This window comes from Sminthopsis crassicaudata, chromosome 2 (assembly GCF_048593235.1).
Source record: "Sminthopsis crassicaudata isolate SCR6 chromosome 2, ASM4859323v1, whole genome shotgun sequence".
Lineage (NCBI taxonomy): Eukaryota > Metazoa > Chordata > Mammalia > Dasyuromorphia > Dasyuridae > Sminthopsis > Sminthopsis crassicaudata.
Genome location: NC_133618.1, coordinates 229,528,708 through 229,544,029, shown reverse-complemented (window position 1 = coordinate 229,544,029; position 15,322 = coordinate 229,528,708). Strand labels below are relative to the sequence as shown.

The following is a 15,322-nucleotide window of genomic DNA, read 5'->3' as shown; positions in this document are numbered from 1 at the left end:
GAAGGAATTGGGAATATCATTGGCAGACCCATGGAGAAAAATCTTTAAACCTCTTCAGTTATAATATCTGCCCCCAAAGACTCATTTATTCCCTTTGGAAAAGGTGCCTTGGCCAAAGGGAGATCTGAATATCCATTTCTGAAGATGCCCTCAGGAGCTTAAGACAAAAGGTACATAATAGAAAGCATATCTTCCAAGTTTTATTTACAAAGTTTTAAGCTGCCAACATCCTGACCCATTCAGTTCACTGGCATGAAAGAAACCTAGTGACCTTTTAGCTCCAGGCTCTACCTTTACAAGAGTCCTCTGGCAAGACTTCTCTCTCCATGTAGTTTAGCTAAATGACATCACAGCCATAGTTCATCTGGGAATGTAGTTGCCACCTTCCCAACTCAGGACTCCATATCCAGGCCTCCTCCTAGATCATCGTCATCCTCAGCACTGAAGCCAGAGAAGCTGATGGGCTGACAGGCTAGGTTCCGAAGGTTCACCAGGCAGGCAGTCTGGGTGGTGCTGAAATTGGGAACAGCAACCAGCAATACAGTTTGGTCCTCAGGCCCTGTGGAGATCAAATAGAGGAGAAATGGGGACTCCCTATGGGTCTGAAAAGGGAGGCAGATCCTTGTAGGCAATCTGTAAGTAAGGAACTAAGCTATCCCTTCTATTGGGACCCATTTAGATGGACTCCCAGAGCCCTTTGGGAATTCTAACTGTAGAGAAACCACGGCAGATAGAAAACTTTGAATTAATGGTATAATCAGCATGGCATGTAATGTAACACATAATATATAATCATTTACCAGAATCCTCAAAGAACAAGGAAACTACCTAGCATTGGACCCCAAGCATTTTCTGATATTAATAAATAGATCCAGGTTAGCTCTTGGTGAGTGAAATGACCGAAAGCACCTTCATCCTAACAAAACTAGTCCTAGTCTCCAGAAAGAAGAGCTTGGGCTAGTTCCAGGGCAGCAAATGTTAATAACCCCACCCTATATTTATAGAATATTTTAGTTGACAAAACTAAATACACCTATGTTCTTCTTTCATCTTCATAACAATTCTGTGAAGTAGGCAGAACAGACATATTAATGAATTTTACAGATGAAGAAAGGGAAGTTCAGAAAAGCTAAAAGATTTGCCTGAGATCATGCAGCTTGGCAGGGTAGCAGAGCTGAAATTTGAGCCCAGGTCTTCTGACACCCAAATCTAGTCTGTCCATCATGTCACACTGTTCTAAAATACTAGAAACTCATCCCAAGACAAGAGAATCAGAGGAAGATATGATCCTAACTTCATGAGACACTAATCCCAATGAAGATCCATCCCCTCATGTAGCGGTCTGACCTTTAGTGTCCTTGGCATAGACAGAACTAACCTCTGATGATTTTGGAGCAGAATTTAGGAGTGTTGCCACAGAAGTAGACATGGGGGCACTCAGGGAAGATGAATGGGTCTGTTTTGTAGAAGGGATAACATCCTATAAGGAGAAAAATACATGGAAAAAAAAACAAATGGTCATAAGATCAAATAGACAATAAAAAGAAAATCTGTCTCAAGTGTCATTTGATTTCAATTTTATGAACCTTTGGGACAGATGAGATCTATATCGCTAAGGATCCTTAAGTTCCTAAACTTTTGGGTCTTGAGTTCTATAATAGGCCTCGATTGTATAAAAGGAAAATCTCAGTGCTTCAGAACTGGCTTTTGGAATCAACTCTCCTACTTAAACAGGACAATACAAAGGTACTATTTACTATCATAAAGGACAAAAGGAACTATCAGGCCATGCCAAAGAATCACTAATCCTTCCTAATCTTTTCCAAGCTCTCAATCCTCTGGTACTTGACTACAAGTCTCATTACCTAGAGTATCAGGTGCAGTGGGGCTGATGTGGCCCACCCGGAGTGTCCATTCCAGGATCTCCAGATGATCCTCCATGCTGCTGTACCGGAAAATATCACTCACATTCTGTCCCGATGTCCCCAGGAACCTGTAGGGAAAATTTCAAGCTAGTTCTATTCTAATACAATTTTTTTCTGTCCTTGGATATGATATAGTCGCATTCTGTCTTTTGTGACCCTAACAGGTTTGTTAGTCCCTGAAGACTCAGCTGTTGGCTGAAGGTCATTTTGGACTCTTGTGATTGATGTGGAATCAGAAAGTTACAAACACCAGGACCACTTCCCACCTTCACTTGCAATTTCCACTAAAACATATACCTTACCCTAATGGTTTAGGCTAGTAAAATTAGAAAAAGTTTTCAATTCAGAGTCAAACCATTTCAGAAGTACCTGATTCCATCAATAGTGGCCTGGTAGGGGTTGGTGACCAGCTGCAATGTGGAATAGGCAGAAGCCAGTGGGAACATGCAAGGATGAAGTGGCTGTTGAGGTAGTGTGTAGTTTGTTGGGTCAAATTCACCAGGCATCACATCCACAGGCACTGAAGCCTAGCACAAATAACAGAAAAATATGTTTGTCACTATTCACCCCAAATCTTTAACCCCAAATTCCCAATTCCCACCAACTCCCAACCATTTGTTGCCCAATTCTAGCTCTAAGGAGGTGATTTCTAAGAGTAACTACAGTTTCAAGTATGCTTACACTTAGTTGTAGTAGGATCTCATCCAACATCTTGATGGCTTCCACACTAGCTGCCTGTGTTTTCTTAGTTAGGTATTTAGCCTGGAAGCAGAAATTCCAATAGTCAATGTCAGTCCCCAAAAAAAGTGTGGATCAAAGAATTTTCCCCAGAATTCTGCACTCAGTCCTCTTAACTTCACTGTACTAGAAAATACAGAGTGGAACTCAGCAATCAAGGACAGAACCAAGAATCCTTTGCTGCGAACTTTATCATCCCTGTAACCATTAGCCCTCTCTCTTCAAAGGAGAAAAATGGGCCTTATGGCAAAAATAAGTACCACTAGTCACCTCTAGAGAAAAAATTGATGGAGTCTGAGTATAGATCAAAAGCATACAATTTTTTCACTGCTTTTTTTTTTTTATATGTATCTTCTTTCACAATATGGCTAATATTAAAATGCTTTGTATTATTGCAAACCTGTATAGCAAATATTGATTTGTTTACTGTATCAGGGAAGGGAGATAAGAAGGAGAGAGAGAAATTGGAATTCAAAATTTTTTTAAAAAGTAATGCCCAGAATGGCTTTTATATGTAATTGGGAAAAAAATAAAATAATATTCCCCCAAACAAAGGACAAATAGCTCTTGCTATCTGAGCTTTTTAAGGAATCTGACAAAAGAAAGTAATTTATGCTATTATATATGCTATTTCCCTAATAATACAATTAGGCCAGGCATCCTAGAAAAAGAATCTGTGGATAAACAAAAAAGGGTTCCAAATAAAGAAGGTACAGCAGCCACTCTAGAAAGTTTATCACTAAAATCTGTATCCTTTTACTTCCAAATTCCCTAAAGAAATTCACTCACCACAGAGATGATCCCATTTCTCCCTCTCCTCTCCCCAAGGCATAAAACAAGAATTTGCAGGAAGTTCCAGGTCTCTCTTTAGGAGAGAGTCAAAAGAGAATTCAAAAAGGTAGGATCCATACCTTACTGATGGAGTCTCTGCTCTGTGTATTCTGACTGAGTAAATTCCCAGCCAGAATGACCCGAGAGATATGGGCAGCACTGTTCTGTTCTCCTTCATCGCCTAACTGTCCTGTCACAACATCTACCATCAATTGGGTCCCCAGCAAGCTCTCACCACTGCATCCGCCCAGGCCCAGGCCAGACACCAGCAGCACAAACCTGCAGGAGAAGGTCAGTTGTTTTTAGTGTCCTTCTGGGTGGTCCCCCAAAGAGAAGGGGGCCTCAGCAGAATATCAGGGGAAATTCCCATGCCAGATTACAGATAGGTAGGGTTACTCTATAAATGAATGTTTCAGGAAAACAAAGTATTTGATGTTCTTGATACTATAAAATGAGGCTTTATAGCCCCTGAGGCAGTAACCACACTAAAAAATATAGCATGGATTTGAGTCAAAAGATAGTCAAGAGCTGCAATTAAAAGCAGGTCCTCATGTTAAAACATTTACCTGTCTGTATCGGGTACTGTCATAGGGTTCTGAGGTGGCAGGTCTGCAAAGCAATGATCCTCTACCAGGAACTTGCCATCATCTTGCACGGAGCCCAGCACTGCCAGCACGATTCCTGAAGAGCAGCATAGATCAGGATCCCAAAGTTAGATGGAGGAGCCTAGAGGTGTAGCCCCCTTCTCCTTGTCACAGAGCAGCACAGCAAGGAAGCACTCATTAAACTCAGATCCCCAAACTGTCAAGACTATACTATCCTAATCATCCTTTACACCTTAGAATGAGGGATTATTCACTGAGAACTGCAACCAAGTAGTAGCCTTCTTGGTGAAGATGCCACTGGAGAAAAGAAGGGTAGCCTCCTTGTTCATCTACAACTATTTAAATCTCCCTTGTCCTTTACAGGTACTATACTTTGTTTCTTTTAATCAACCCACAAAAAAAAATCTATTTGCTCTTCTTCCCACTCTAAATTTCTCTTCCTCTTCCCTAACTGAAAACAAAACAAAAGCCTTGTTCCACACATGTATAATCAAGCAAAACAGATTTTAGTATTGAGCATGTGCAAAAAAAATTATCATTTTACAATCTAAGTCCTCCATTAGGAGATGAGTATCATGTGCCCACTGGGTCTAATCACAACGTCCACACTGTTCATGAGTGCAAGAAAATAAGCATACATTTTAACCATGTTTGTTGTTGTTTGTGGAGTTGTTTTTAATCATGTCTAATCTTTATGATTGGGGTTTTCTTGACAAAGAAACTAGAGGGGCTTGCCATTTCCTCCTCTAACTCACTTTACAGATGAGGAAACTGAGGCAAACAGATTTAAATAACTCACACAGGGCCACACAGCTAGAGAGTATCTGAGGCCAGACTGCCTCCTGGCTACAGGCCTGGTGCTTTATGAACTATGGCGCCACCTAGCTGCCACATGCATTTCCCCATGTACCTGTTACCAATCTGGACACATCAATAGTGCCTTCCAGTCTGATGCGCTGTAATTCATCTTCCAGAATCAGCTCATCGTCTGGATGAATATATTTGCTCCGAGGAGGCTGGGGCAGTAGATTATGCTGGAATATCAAAATGGAGGACTTTTTAAGATCAAAATCGCTACAGTTCAAGTTTCTTGGAGTTCTCCAATGTAACAAACCACTTAGTTTTTATATTCTTCCTTGTTTCTCTCTTCCTGTATTCAAGGGACCAATTGTTCCTTCAAATGCCATTCCTATTCTTCTGGTGTCTACACATAAAGCCCGACTTGCTGAATCCAAAGTGCTAAATTGTAATTTTCATATCTTTCTAGGAACAACCTTCTTTAGTGACCTTCAAACCTATGGTATACCCTCCTTGTACTAACCTCCCAATCATATTCTTCTAATTTTTAGTTTTCAAAAGCATGGTAGGTAGGTTAAATTTATGGCTGCGAAGTAAAAGGCTCACCTCTTCACTGATTTCCCGAAGAATGGAAGGTTGAAGCTGCATGGACTTGAAGAGAGTCCCCACCACACAACATTTCTCCCCAGGCTGCAATTCACAGAGCTTCCTTACACTTACTTCACTGCCTGTGGATAGTAATGATGATGTCATCTATGAAAGTTTAAGGGAAAGTCAATAGAAAGGGTCACAACTCCCTCAACCTTTACCCACAGCAGAGGTACAAGACAGAGCCTCAGAACAGAACCCTATAACGATGTCTCAAACAACAAAGATTTGCTCTCTTTTCAGTTGGAGGACAGTAGTTAATAAAGAGAGAAAACTTGGTAACTAGAAACTTAGTACTAGTAACTTTAACAAAGGTACTCTGTGGAACCATAAAAGATGAGCTAATGATGTGGTCTTCCATGTGGGGTTTCTCAAAATTTAGATCTGAAGGCAAATTTAAAGTACTACATCTGTGATGTGATAGCCTAGACTAAATCAAAACAGAAAAGATTTTGGGGGAAAAAACATCTTTCCTGAGAATTTTTTTCCTCTTAAAAAATGGGAAGGTGGGGGGAAAAAGGGATTATCAGGTTTGAAAAAATAAAACTTTAAGATAAAGAAAGTATTATAAACTTATATGTAGGTCCGGAACTTATACCCAAATTCCAAAAGTTAGTTTGTAATAGAGAATTTTACAAGTAATGACAAGCTTCTCAGGTCAGACTGAAATGCCTATTAACTTCTAAGCTACACCCCGCATTTCCTCAATGGCCAACTTGGCTTATCTGGCCCAATCTCTCCCTCCTTCTTGTTCTCTGCCATCATCTTTCTTTGATCAGTTGAATTTTCATGTTAATCACCCAATGCCCTGACGTTCCAGAATTTTCTGAGCCTGTTACCTTCATGACATCCAACTCCATTTAGTTTCTGCCACCAACAGCCCCAGCTACATCAGAATTCAAGACTTCTCAATTTAAGATTCTGGACTTTAGAATTTTATTCTCTCATCAGACCACAAACTCCCAGTCATTTTTCTCTCATATTTCCCATGTCTTAGTGAACCCATTAATTTTTCAAGTGACTTTGGTTTTTTGATTTATTACTATACTTCCTGTCCATGATTGGCTTTACTTGTCTCCCTCCCTACAATGGACTGTGGGGTCAGCATATTAAGATTTAGTTCTGGTCTTTAAGTCCTACATCATCTTGCTCCAGTTTCTTCCTCCACCCTTATCTCATACTATTGGTCTTCACAAAAAGTATACTACAGTCAACCTAGACTAAATGTTATCTCATAATTTATCCTGAATTTTCCTCTTTGTTTGTGACACTTCTATGGCTGGAATGCACTTTTTTCCAACCTCATCTTTAATTGCTGAAATTCTAACTAGCTCAAATACCACCTCCTCTAAGAAGCCTTTTCCATTCCCCACAATCCCTCCCAAATTTCTGCCACTCACTCCAACGCTGCCGAGCCCGGTTCACCAAGAGAGGTGTCATATGAATAAGGCGAGTAGCATAGATGTGGGCATACTGTCGGCTAAAGCTTCTCTCCCCCAGACGAAAAGGTTGAGAAGAGTTAGTATAAGTCGTCACAGGTACTCGAGCAAAGGTGGAAGACTCAGTCGATGGTGGATTCAAAAGTGTGTGAGCCCTCTTTGAAGCTTGCTCTGAAAACATGGTCCTAGAATCAATTTTCGTCTTAGGAACACTCCACCTAAATAAAGGAGAAATTGGTTACTGTATATTTTTAAAAAGCCTCCACTATCTACAAACTATTAGCCTCATTTAATACACAGTTTCAAGGAAGCACACAAGAGGTAAAAAGACAGGTTCACTTCTAAGAAAAACCAGCTTAAAATTGGGTAAAATACATGTGGCAAGATTATCAATTTCTTGAAGTTAGAGACCATTCTTTTTCATTTGTATCTACTATAGCATTTAGGACAGTACACTACACTTAGTATGTGTTTAAATTCAATTAAATAAATATCACATCAATTAAATAAATATTATTAAATGAATTAATAATAATGGCTAGCATTTACATAATGCAATGTATTTTACAATGATCTCATTTGATACTCACAAAAACCTTGGGAAGTAAGTGCTATTATTTTCCTCAGTTTACAGATGAAGAAACTGAAACTTGCCCAGGGTCACATCACTACTCCACACATTGTTGTCTGACCTAGTTGTCTGAATTGAGTGTTAATGAAAAAAAAATGAAAACAGTCATTCAATAAAGACACCTATGTCTGCCTCTGTTGTCAGTTGAGGAAGGAGAAAGGAAAAATCAGGGCCAAGAGCTTTTTTATTTCCCAACTTGATTCAACATGGTTCAATGCAAGTTTACAAAAATAATGGCATTAATTATAATCACATATATTCCTGGAAAGAGAAATAGACTGGAAACCAGGAGACTTGAGATTTAGTTCCCCATGTGGTAAGCTTCTTAATAAATTATGACATTGGGGAAATGACTTAATCTTTTTGGGACTCAGTATCCTCATCTATAAAATAAAACCCCCTATAAAATAAAGGACTTAGACCAGATATTTCTAAAGCTCCCTCATGTTCTTTTTTGTAATAAGTTTATTTATTTTATTCAGAATGGAATAATTTTGAAGGAACTAGATTTTGAGCCAAGTCCCAAAGGAAGTGGTAGACATAGGCTGGTGAAGTTAGAAATGGATATGAGTAAAGATGCAAACTAACAAAATTAACATTTCCCCCCTTTATGATTTCCTTGGGATACTGACCCAGGAATGGCACAGCTGGGTCAAAGGCCATGCAGAGTTTTAGAGCCCTTTGGGCATAGTCCCAAATTGCTTTCCAGAGTGGTTGGATCATTTCATAACTCTATTCTATTCTGATCAATTAATGGACTTTAGCTGTGGAGTTATGGCAAAGAGTTCAAGAATTTAAATCCAATCCAAAGTGTTGTCATTTTTATCTTTAATCAATCCCCCCCCAAAAAAATGAGTAATGTAATTTAGTATAATAATAAAACATTTACAAAAGCTTATAAGGTTTTTAAAGCACGTTCCTTATTCTAAATTAGGAAACTAGTGCCCAGCAAAACTAAGTGATGTGTGTATGGTCATAAAACAGCTATTTAGAGCTGGAAGGGACCTCAGAAATTATCTAGTTCAATCTTCTCATTTTATTGATAAGGAAACACAGATAAAGTGACTGCCTCAAGGTCATGTAGCTAAGTCAGTGCTAAGACCTGGGATTCAAAAACTATCCTTACTTTCCAGAATATTAATCAGTGACAGCCTAGCCTTTCAACCCTGATCTAAGCTCTAAGGTAGAACTAAACTGCATACTGATTCAGACACTGGCATATAGCCATATGTGTGATATACCTTTATATACATAGATTTTTTTATATTGCTTTAAAATTCACAAAGCACTTACTTCTCAACCACCAAGAGGAAAAGAGATACAGTAGAAAGAGTATTATGTTTGGAGTCAAGAGAATCTGAGTTTAAATTCTAGCTATGCTAATCACTATTCATTGCAAGTTAGGTAACTCCTCTCTGGGTCTCAGTATGTAAAATTTGTAACATGAAGGGGTTGGACTAGATGACCTTCCAGCTTTAAATCTATGCTATATCGTCATTTCTACTTTACAGATGCACAGATGCCACATCTCTGGCACAAAGTTGTGATTTTAACCAGGGGATGAGAATCCAGGTCTGGCATTAAGAAATTTCCCTGGCTTATATCCCAAAGAGATCTTAAAGAAGGGAAAGGGACCTGTATGTGCAAGAATGTTTGTGGCAGCCCTCTTTGTAGTGGCCAGAAACTGGAAACTGAGTGGATGCCCATCAGTTGGAGAATGGCTGAATAAATTATGGTATATGAATTTTATGGAATATTATTGTTCTGTAAGAAATGACCAGCAGGATGATTTCAGAAAGGCCAGACTTACATGAACTGATGCTGAGTGAAATGAGCAGGACCAGGAGATCGTTGTATACGTCAATAACAATACTATATGATGATCAATTCTGATGGACATGGCCCTCTCCAATAATGAGATGAACCAAATCAGTTCCAATAGAGCAGTAATGAACTGAACCAGCTACACCCAGAGAAAGAACTCTGGGAGTTGACTATGAACCATTACATAGAATTCCCAATCCCTCTATTTTGGTCCGCCTGCATTTTTTTTTTCCTTCACAGGCTAAATGTACACTATCTCAAAGTCCAATTCTTTTTGTACAGCAAAACAACTGTTTGGACATGTATTCATATATTGTATTTAATTTATACTCTAACATATTTAACATGTATTGGTCAACCTGCCATATGGGGGGAGGTGGAGGGAAGGAGGGGAAAAGTTGGAACAAAAAGTTTGGCAATTGTCAATGTTGAAAAATTACCCATGCATAAATTTTTTTGTAAATTAAATAAATATCCAAAAAAAAAAAAAAAAAGAAAGAAAGAAAGAAAGGAAGGAAGGAAGAAAAAGAAATTTCCCTGCTATTGAGCATTTTGGCTTCCCTAGTGTAGGTTGGGAGTAAGAAGAGAAATAGATTTAAGAACAAGAAAGATTCTCATAACGCTACAGCCCAACTTCATTTAGGCGCTGAGGGAGTCAAGATGCAGAGCGGGAGGTGTTCTCTCAGAGGAGTAAGCTGAGGCTCAGAGAGGCTTCAGCAATTGGCTCAAGCGCGCACAACTGGTTAGGGTCAGAGCTGTGGACTCTGAGGCGCAGGGCGGTCGAGCAGAAAAGGCATCAGACTTTGGTCAGGAAGAATTCGGCCCCGGACACTGTTTAGTAACGGAGGGAGCCTGAGTTCCGATTGTCACTGACCGTTATCTCGGGCGCATCATTTGGGGTAAAACGAGGTAGGCTCGGAGAAACCTAAGGACCCCTCTGGCTCTGCAATTACGATTTTTGTGTTACTAGTTTCATTCGCCTTGGAGACGTTACTTTTTTTGCAAATCTAGAAGCGCTACATGAGTGATGAGCCACATCGAGACGCTTACGGGTCTCCCCGGTCCCACCCCGACCTCGCCCCGGTCCTGAACCGGCTGCGCTCGCGCGGCCTCCCCGCCTCATCCCCGGCCTAGCTGGGCCGGGTCAGCTACCGGCGCGCGCCGGCTCGGCTCCGCAGACTCCAGAAGCCGCAGAGCCCACGGGCCGGGTCGGGCTAGGCTGTACCCCACAGAACTACCAGCGGCCTACGCCGGAACCACTCACTTACCCGCGCGCGCCGGGCCCGCCTCTGGCTGCTCACCACCCGCCAAGCCACGCTCCGCCCCGGAACCGGAGGCTGTAGCCCCGCCTCCTTCCCCGATTGGAGAGATACTGCTATGGCCACGCCTCCACCCGCCTCGGGACGAAGCCCTGCCCCCTTCTCAGTCCTCAAGGCTGAAAGTGGGTACTTTGCCCGCCAGGGCCTCAGCTCCGCCCCCCGGCCTCGGGCCCCTTCGCTTCTCCGCCCGAACCCCCCAAGTACAGAGCCTTGGCGGGGGCTGATTCTTGATTTGAGAATCTGCACACTCGCAAGCGTTGGGCTGTCCCCCGTGTCCGGGAAGACGGTGTCTTTGCAAGTCGGATTTCCCCGAAATTTACGCGCGCATTGCGCCTTAAGAACTAGGAATTTTTCTCCTTTCCAAGTGAGCCTGCGTGAATTATTTTCAGGTGTTAAGAACTTTGATGTTTATTCACAGAAATACCGAAAAAAGGGTTTCACACTCCCCCCTCTTCCCAATAAGTGATGACTGACAGATGGCAGGTGTGACCAGGGTTTTCTCCAGGGGTCCTCCGGGTCCATTTGGGCGCAGGCCTGCTGAACTAAGTCAGGAGAGCACAGCGAGCCCCATCCCCGTCTCCTCGCACAAGGCAGCAGTCCCGTCCACAGCTGAAAGCTTTCTAAAGGCAAAAATTGTCTTTCCCCGCCCCCTTTCCTTTGCAGCCCCAGCGCGGTTTCCCAATCCAGTCCTCTTAGGAGGACTTTGTTGCTCACCCATCCCGGCCCAGCCCTCCAGATGAGAATTCTGAGGCGGGGCCACAAAGCAGGTGAGCAGCGGAGGACAGATTCGGGCTGACCGTGGTTTCGTTGCCTTTTAGAATCCTGATGAACCCTAAGTGCAACAACCAAATTGCCGGCCAGTGTAACTGCGGCGTCCGTACGGAGGAAGACTTGGTGACACCTTGGGTGGGGGGGCTTCCCCAGGACTTACTCTTCCCCTGGTGGCTCCCAAAAAGATTAATCCGAACAGAGATTAAAGGCAGATGCTTCGTTTGTACTCACGTCCAAGCAGCTAGTTCGCGCGTGCGTGTTGTGTGCCTAATCCTTTCTCTGCTCTCGGATGTTCTATTTTTAGAGCGGTGCTTTTTCTTTGTCAGATAGGAGCCTTTAACCAGCAGTCCCTGGCAACAAAGTAGTCCAGCTCTCCTCTGAGATTCCCCTTCGTCCCACTTAAGAAGAGCATCCACACCAGGGCAAGAAGAGTTTCACAAACCTATTGTGCAGCCTTATCATATCCACAGACTTTGAAATAAAGTAGACTGATAAAAGCGAACCGCTCTTGTGAGCAGGTAGGGGGTTGGATAGAGTGCCGGGGATGACTCGGTTTTGTGAGTTCAAATCCAGCCTCAGACACTTCCCAGCTGTGTGACTCTGGGCAAGTCAATTCAATCTGTTTGCCTCAGTTTCCTTATTTGTAAAATGAGCTGGAAAAGGAAATAGCAAAAATTAGCTAACAAATAAAAAGATAATGTAAGCACAAAAGCCAATCCAATTCCCCCTCCCCCTCCCCCCTCAAGGTGGAACCTGACTTTTTGTAGACTAATTCAAGTTGAAACAGACCATTCGGGAAAACACCAGGCATGCCAGATGCCTGAATAGCAACAAAGATCCTTCTCAAGTAGGGGAAAGTAAAAATTCAAAGTAACTAATGACCTACTGTGTAACAAACTTTGCAAGAGAAGGAAATGAAAGATACAAATCTCTAAAGCTTCATGGCTTCTTCAGAACAGTTTCTGTTCTGGAGTACTTTGTAGCACCCACACTACTCCAATTTACTCCCCCCGCTTCTCAGTACTCTCTTTGACAACACATGGCATCTCAATACCTCTCTTTGCTTACCTCTTCGGTCTCCCTGGCTCTTCTTGACAACCTGCTTCTTTTTCTCACAAGTTCCTTAGCAGGTAAAACTGAAAAAATTAAGGCAGGAACATGAGAAATCTCTACCTACAGCCACAGGCACGCATCCCCTGCATCTCCATGGTGATGCCTGGACACCGTGTGCCAAGAAAATACCACAAAGATTATAACCTATAAAGGGTTTGTTGACAGCACCTGAAGAAGGAAGGACATGACAAGTAGGTGGGGAAGGACCAATGAGAGTGAATAACTGGTACTCCTGGATGAGACAGGTAAGAAATGAGAAGTAACAGTAAAGGGAGGAGTGCTTTAGTAACAGTCACATCATCTGGGGCCTGGCAATTCAAAAAGGATCAAGCATTGGTCACAATCCCCTACCATGGCTGTTGTTGTTCAGTCATGTCTGAATCCTCAGGGCCTCATCTGAGGTTTTCTTGGCAAAGTTACTGCAGTAGATTGCATTTCCTTGTCCAGCTCATTTTACAGATGGGGAAACTGAGGCAAATAGGATTAAGTGACTTCCCCAGGTCACACAGTTAGTACAAATTTTAGATCAAATTTGAACTCTGGTCTTCCTGACTCCAGACCCAGTGTTAAATTCATGGCAGCACTAGGCCACATACTAATTGTATTTAAAAGGGCATGTCTTATAAAAATGGAATGAAACCAAAACAACTAGGAAAAATGTTATGCATAATACTGTGGAAAAGTTCATTTACCTTGGCAATATACTTTCCAGGGATGTCCACATGGATAATGAGATTGATACAGAGCTAGCACAGTGTTTGGGAGACTCCAAAGGAAAGTGTAGGAGAGGAGAGATAATAAACTGACTACTGAACTGAAGGTCTACGGAGTGCTGACTTCATTGTTATATGTCTGTGAAACCTGGACAGTGAATCAGTGCTATGCCAGGAACCTGAATCGTTTCCATCTGAATTGTTTTAGGAAGATTCTGGAGATTACCTGGCAGAATTCAGTGTTTCAATTTACTAGAAGCACATGATATAGTCCCTTCTCCTTCTCCTGTGAATTTCCCCAACTCTTTTTGTTTCTCCTCTTCTCTTTGAGTAGGTGAAGAAACCCAAAGAGAAAGATCAGGTAGAGATGAGGTTTCTCCAGCAGGCATAGGGTAGAGAAAGGCCCTGATTTTCTATTCTTTTGCCAGTTAGATAATTGCTATCTTTTCCGAGACCCTGGCCTCCTCAATACTGGCCCTCAAGCCAGCTACTAACAATGTTATTTGTCCTTTATTTCCAAAGAGGATGTGTCATCAGGGAGGAGATGCTATGACATGCAAGTGAGTTGGATTTAAGTGAGGGAGGGCTGGACAAGGTCACCTGCCTCACTTTACTCTCCAAAGCCATCAGGGTCCAGTGGCCAAATATAGATAGAACAACTGGAGAGGCCCTGGATGCAATGGGAGACCTTGGTCATTTTAAGTTGAGGTCTTCACCAAGTCTGACTGAGGCAGTACCCATTCAGTGATTAAGTTAATAAGCTGGCTCCCCAAATTGTTATGATGGAAAGAATGTTGAAGTTGGAATTAGGGAGTCCTCAGTTCAAATCCTTCCTCAGACATTTTTTTAGCTATATAAATCTGGCCAAGTCATCTAACTTCTTTTACTCTCAATTTCCTCATTTGTCAAATAGGGATAATAATAGCATCTACAGTTGATATAATATGATGCAAATGAGGTAACATTTATAAAGTGCTTTTTAAACCATTAAACTCCATTTAAATGCTAGCTAGTCTTTTTTTTTTTTTTTTTTAAGTCAATCAGTTAAGTGGCTTGCCCAGAATCACACACCTAGGAAGTGTCTGAGGCTGAATTTGAACTATGGTTCTCCTGACCATTCTGCCACCTAGTTTTCTCTAGTTTCCTAATTATTATTATTATTAAAGGAGGGATACAGACTCTTTCTATCCCAGGTGTCAATGACTATTCTAATAGCGATCATTTTTTTTAATCTTCTTACATTCTTGTTTTGTTATTAGGATAATTGAAATGAAGACAACATGCTGGATTGATCTCTGGAGATGCCTTGGCTTCTTAACTGGTAGAGAACCTGCTCTAGCTTGAGCTTGAGGAAAGGAGATGAATGGGACAGGAAAAACATCATTGTCCACCAGGGCTTCTGTCTTCCCATGTAGTACTCAAGTGACAATAGATGTGTCCTCAGCTCCCAGGGAGCTTTGTGTGTATAGGTTGTCACAGATCCTATCCAGTCATTCAAATATAGAAACCTTATTCCTGATTAACAACATGCTATTTTTTCTTTTAATTTTCTTGATATTTATCTCTTGGATTTCAAGAGCCACTGAAATGTTGTGAGCTGACTGGAGTAGAAGTATGAGGAAGAAATTATGAGAAATATCCAAATGTTAGTGACATTGAATATAGATCCTCTGGGAAGCATCATTGAAGAAGACTCTAGAGGGTTTGTTGTAATGGGCCAGAATTCTGGAAAAATTCTTACAAGGTGTTAACTAAGAGGAATTGATAAGACAATGGTTATCTAGTTTAGCATAGTGATTAATAATTCTCTAGTTCAGTACATGTACTTAATGCTTAATATAGTTCTACAAGATTCACACCTATGATAATATAATTATAATAGAGTATATAAGTTGGGACAAACTCAGCCAGAGACATTCATTCCATCTCCCACTTTTGTGGTGACTGGAGGCTGGAGCACAAGCCTG

The 15,322-nt window shown here is 41.5% G+C and overlaps 1 protein-coding gene across 5 annotated transcripts; it reads right to left on the bottom strand.

The window, feature by feature from the left end:
* Positions 1 to 184: 184 nt before the first annotated feature.
* Positions 185 to 11,778, bottom strand: POLD2 (DNA polymerase delta 2, accessory subunit). Of its 5 annotated transcripts, none has more exons than XM_074288480.1 (12): positions 10,708 to 10,761; positions 7,575 to 7,684; positions 6,946 to 7,202; positions 5,504 to 5,625; positions 5,010 to 5,133; positions 4,061 to 4,175; positions 3,575 to 3,773; positions 2,607 to 2,687; positions 2,295 to 2,452; positions 1,866 to 1,993; positions 1,379 to 1,480; positions 185 to 559 (listed from the first exon to the last, which is right to left on the bottom strand). In XM_074288480.1, the coding sequence occupies exons 3-12, from the start codon at positions 7,163 to 7,165 to the stop codon at positions 393 to 395; spliced, it is 1,416 nt and encodes a 471-aa protein (XP_074144581.1). In that variant the 5' UTR covers positions 7,166 to 7,202; positions 7,575 to 7,684; positions 10,708 to 10,761; the 3' UTR covers positions 185 to 392. The 5 variants fall into 5 exon arrangements, with proteins under 5 accessions (XP_074144581.1, XP_074144584.1, XP_074144585.1 ...); XM_074288483.1 differs by lacking the exon at positions 10,708 to 10,761 and adding an exon at positions 10,314 to 10,634; XM_074288484.1 differs by lacking the exons at positions 7,575 to 7,684; positions 10,708 to 10,761 and adding an exon at positions 11,690 to 11,778.
* Positions 11,779 to 15,322: the final 3,544 nt, after the last annotated feature.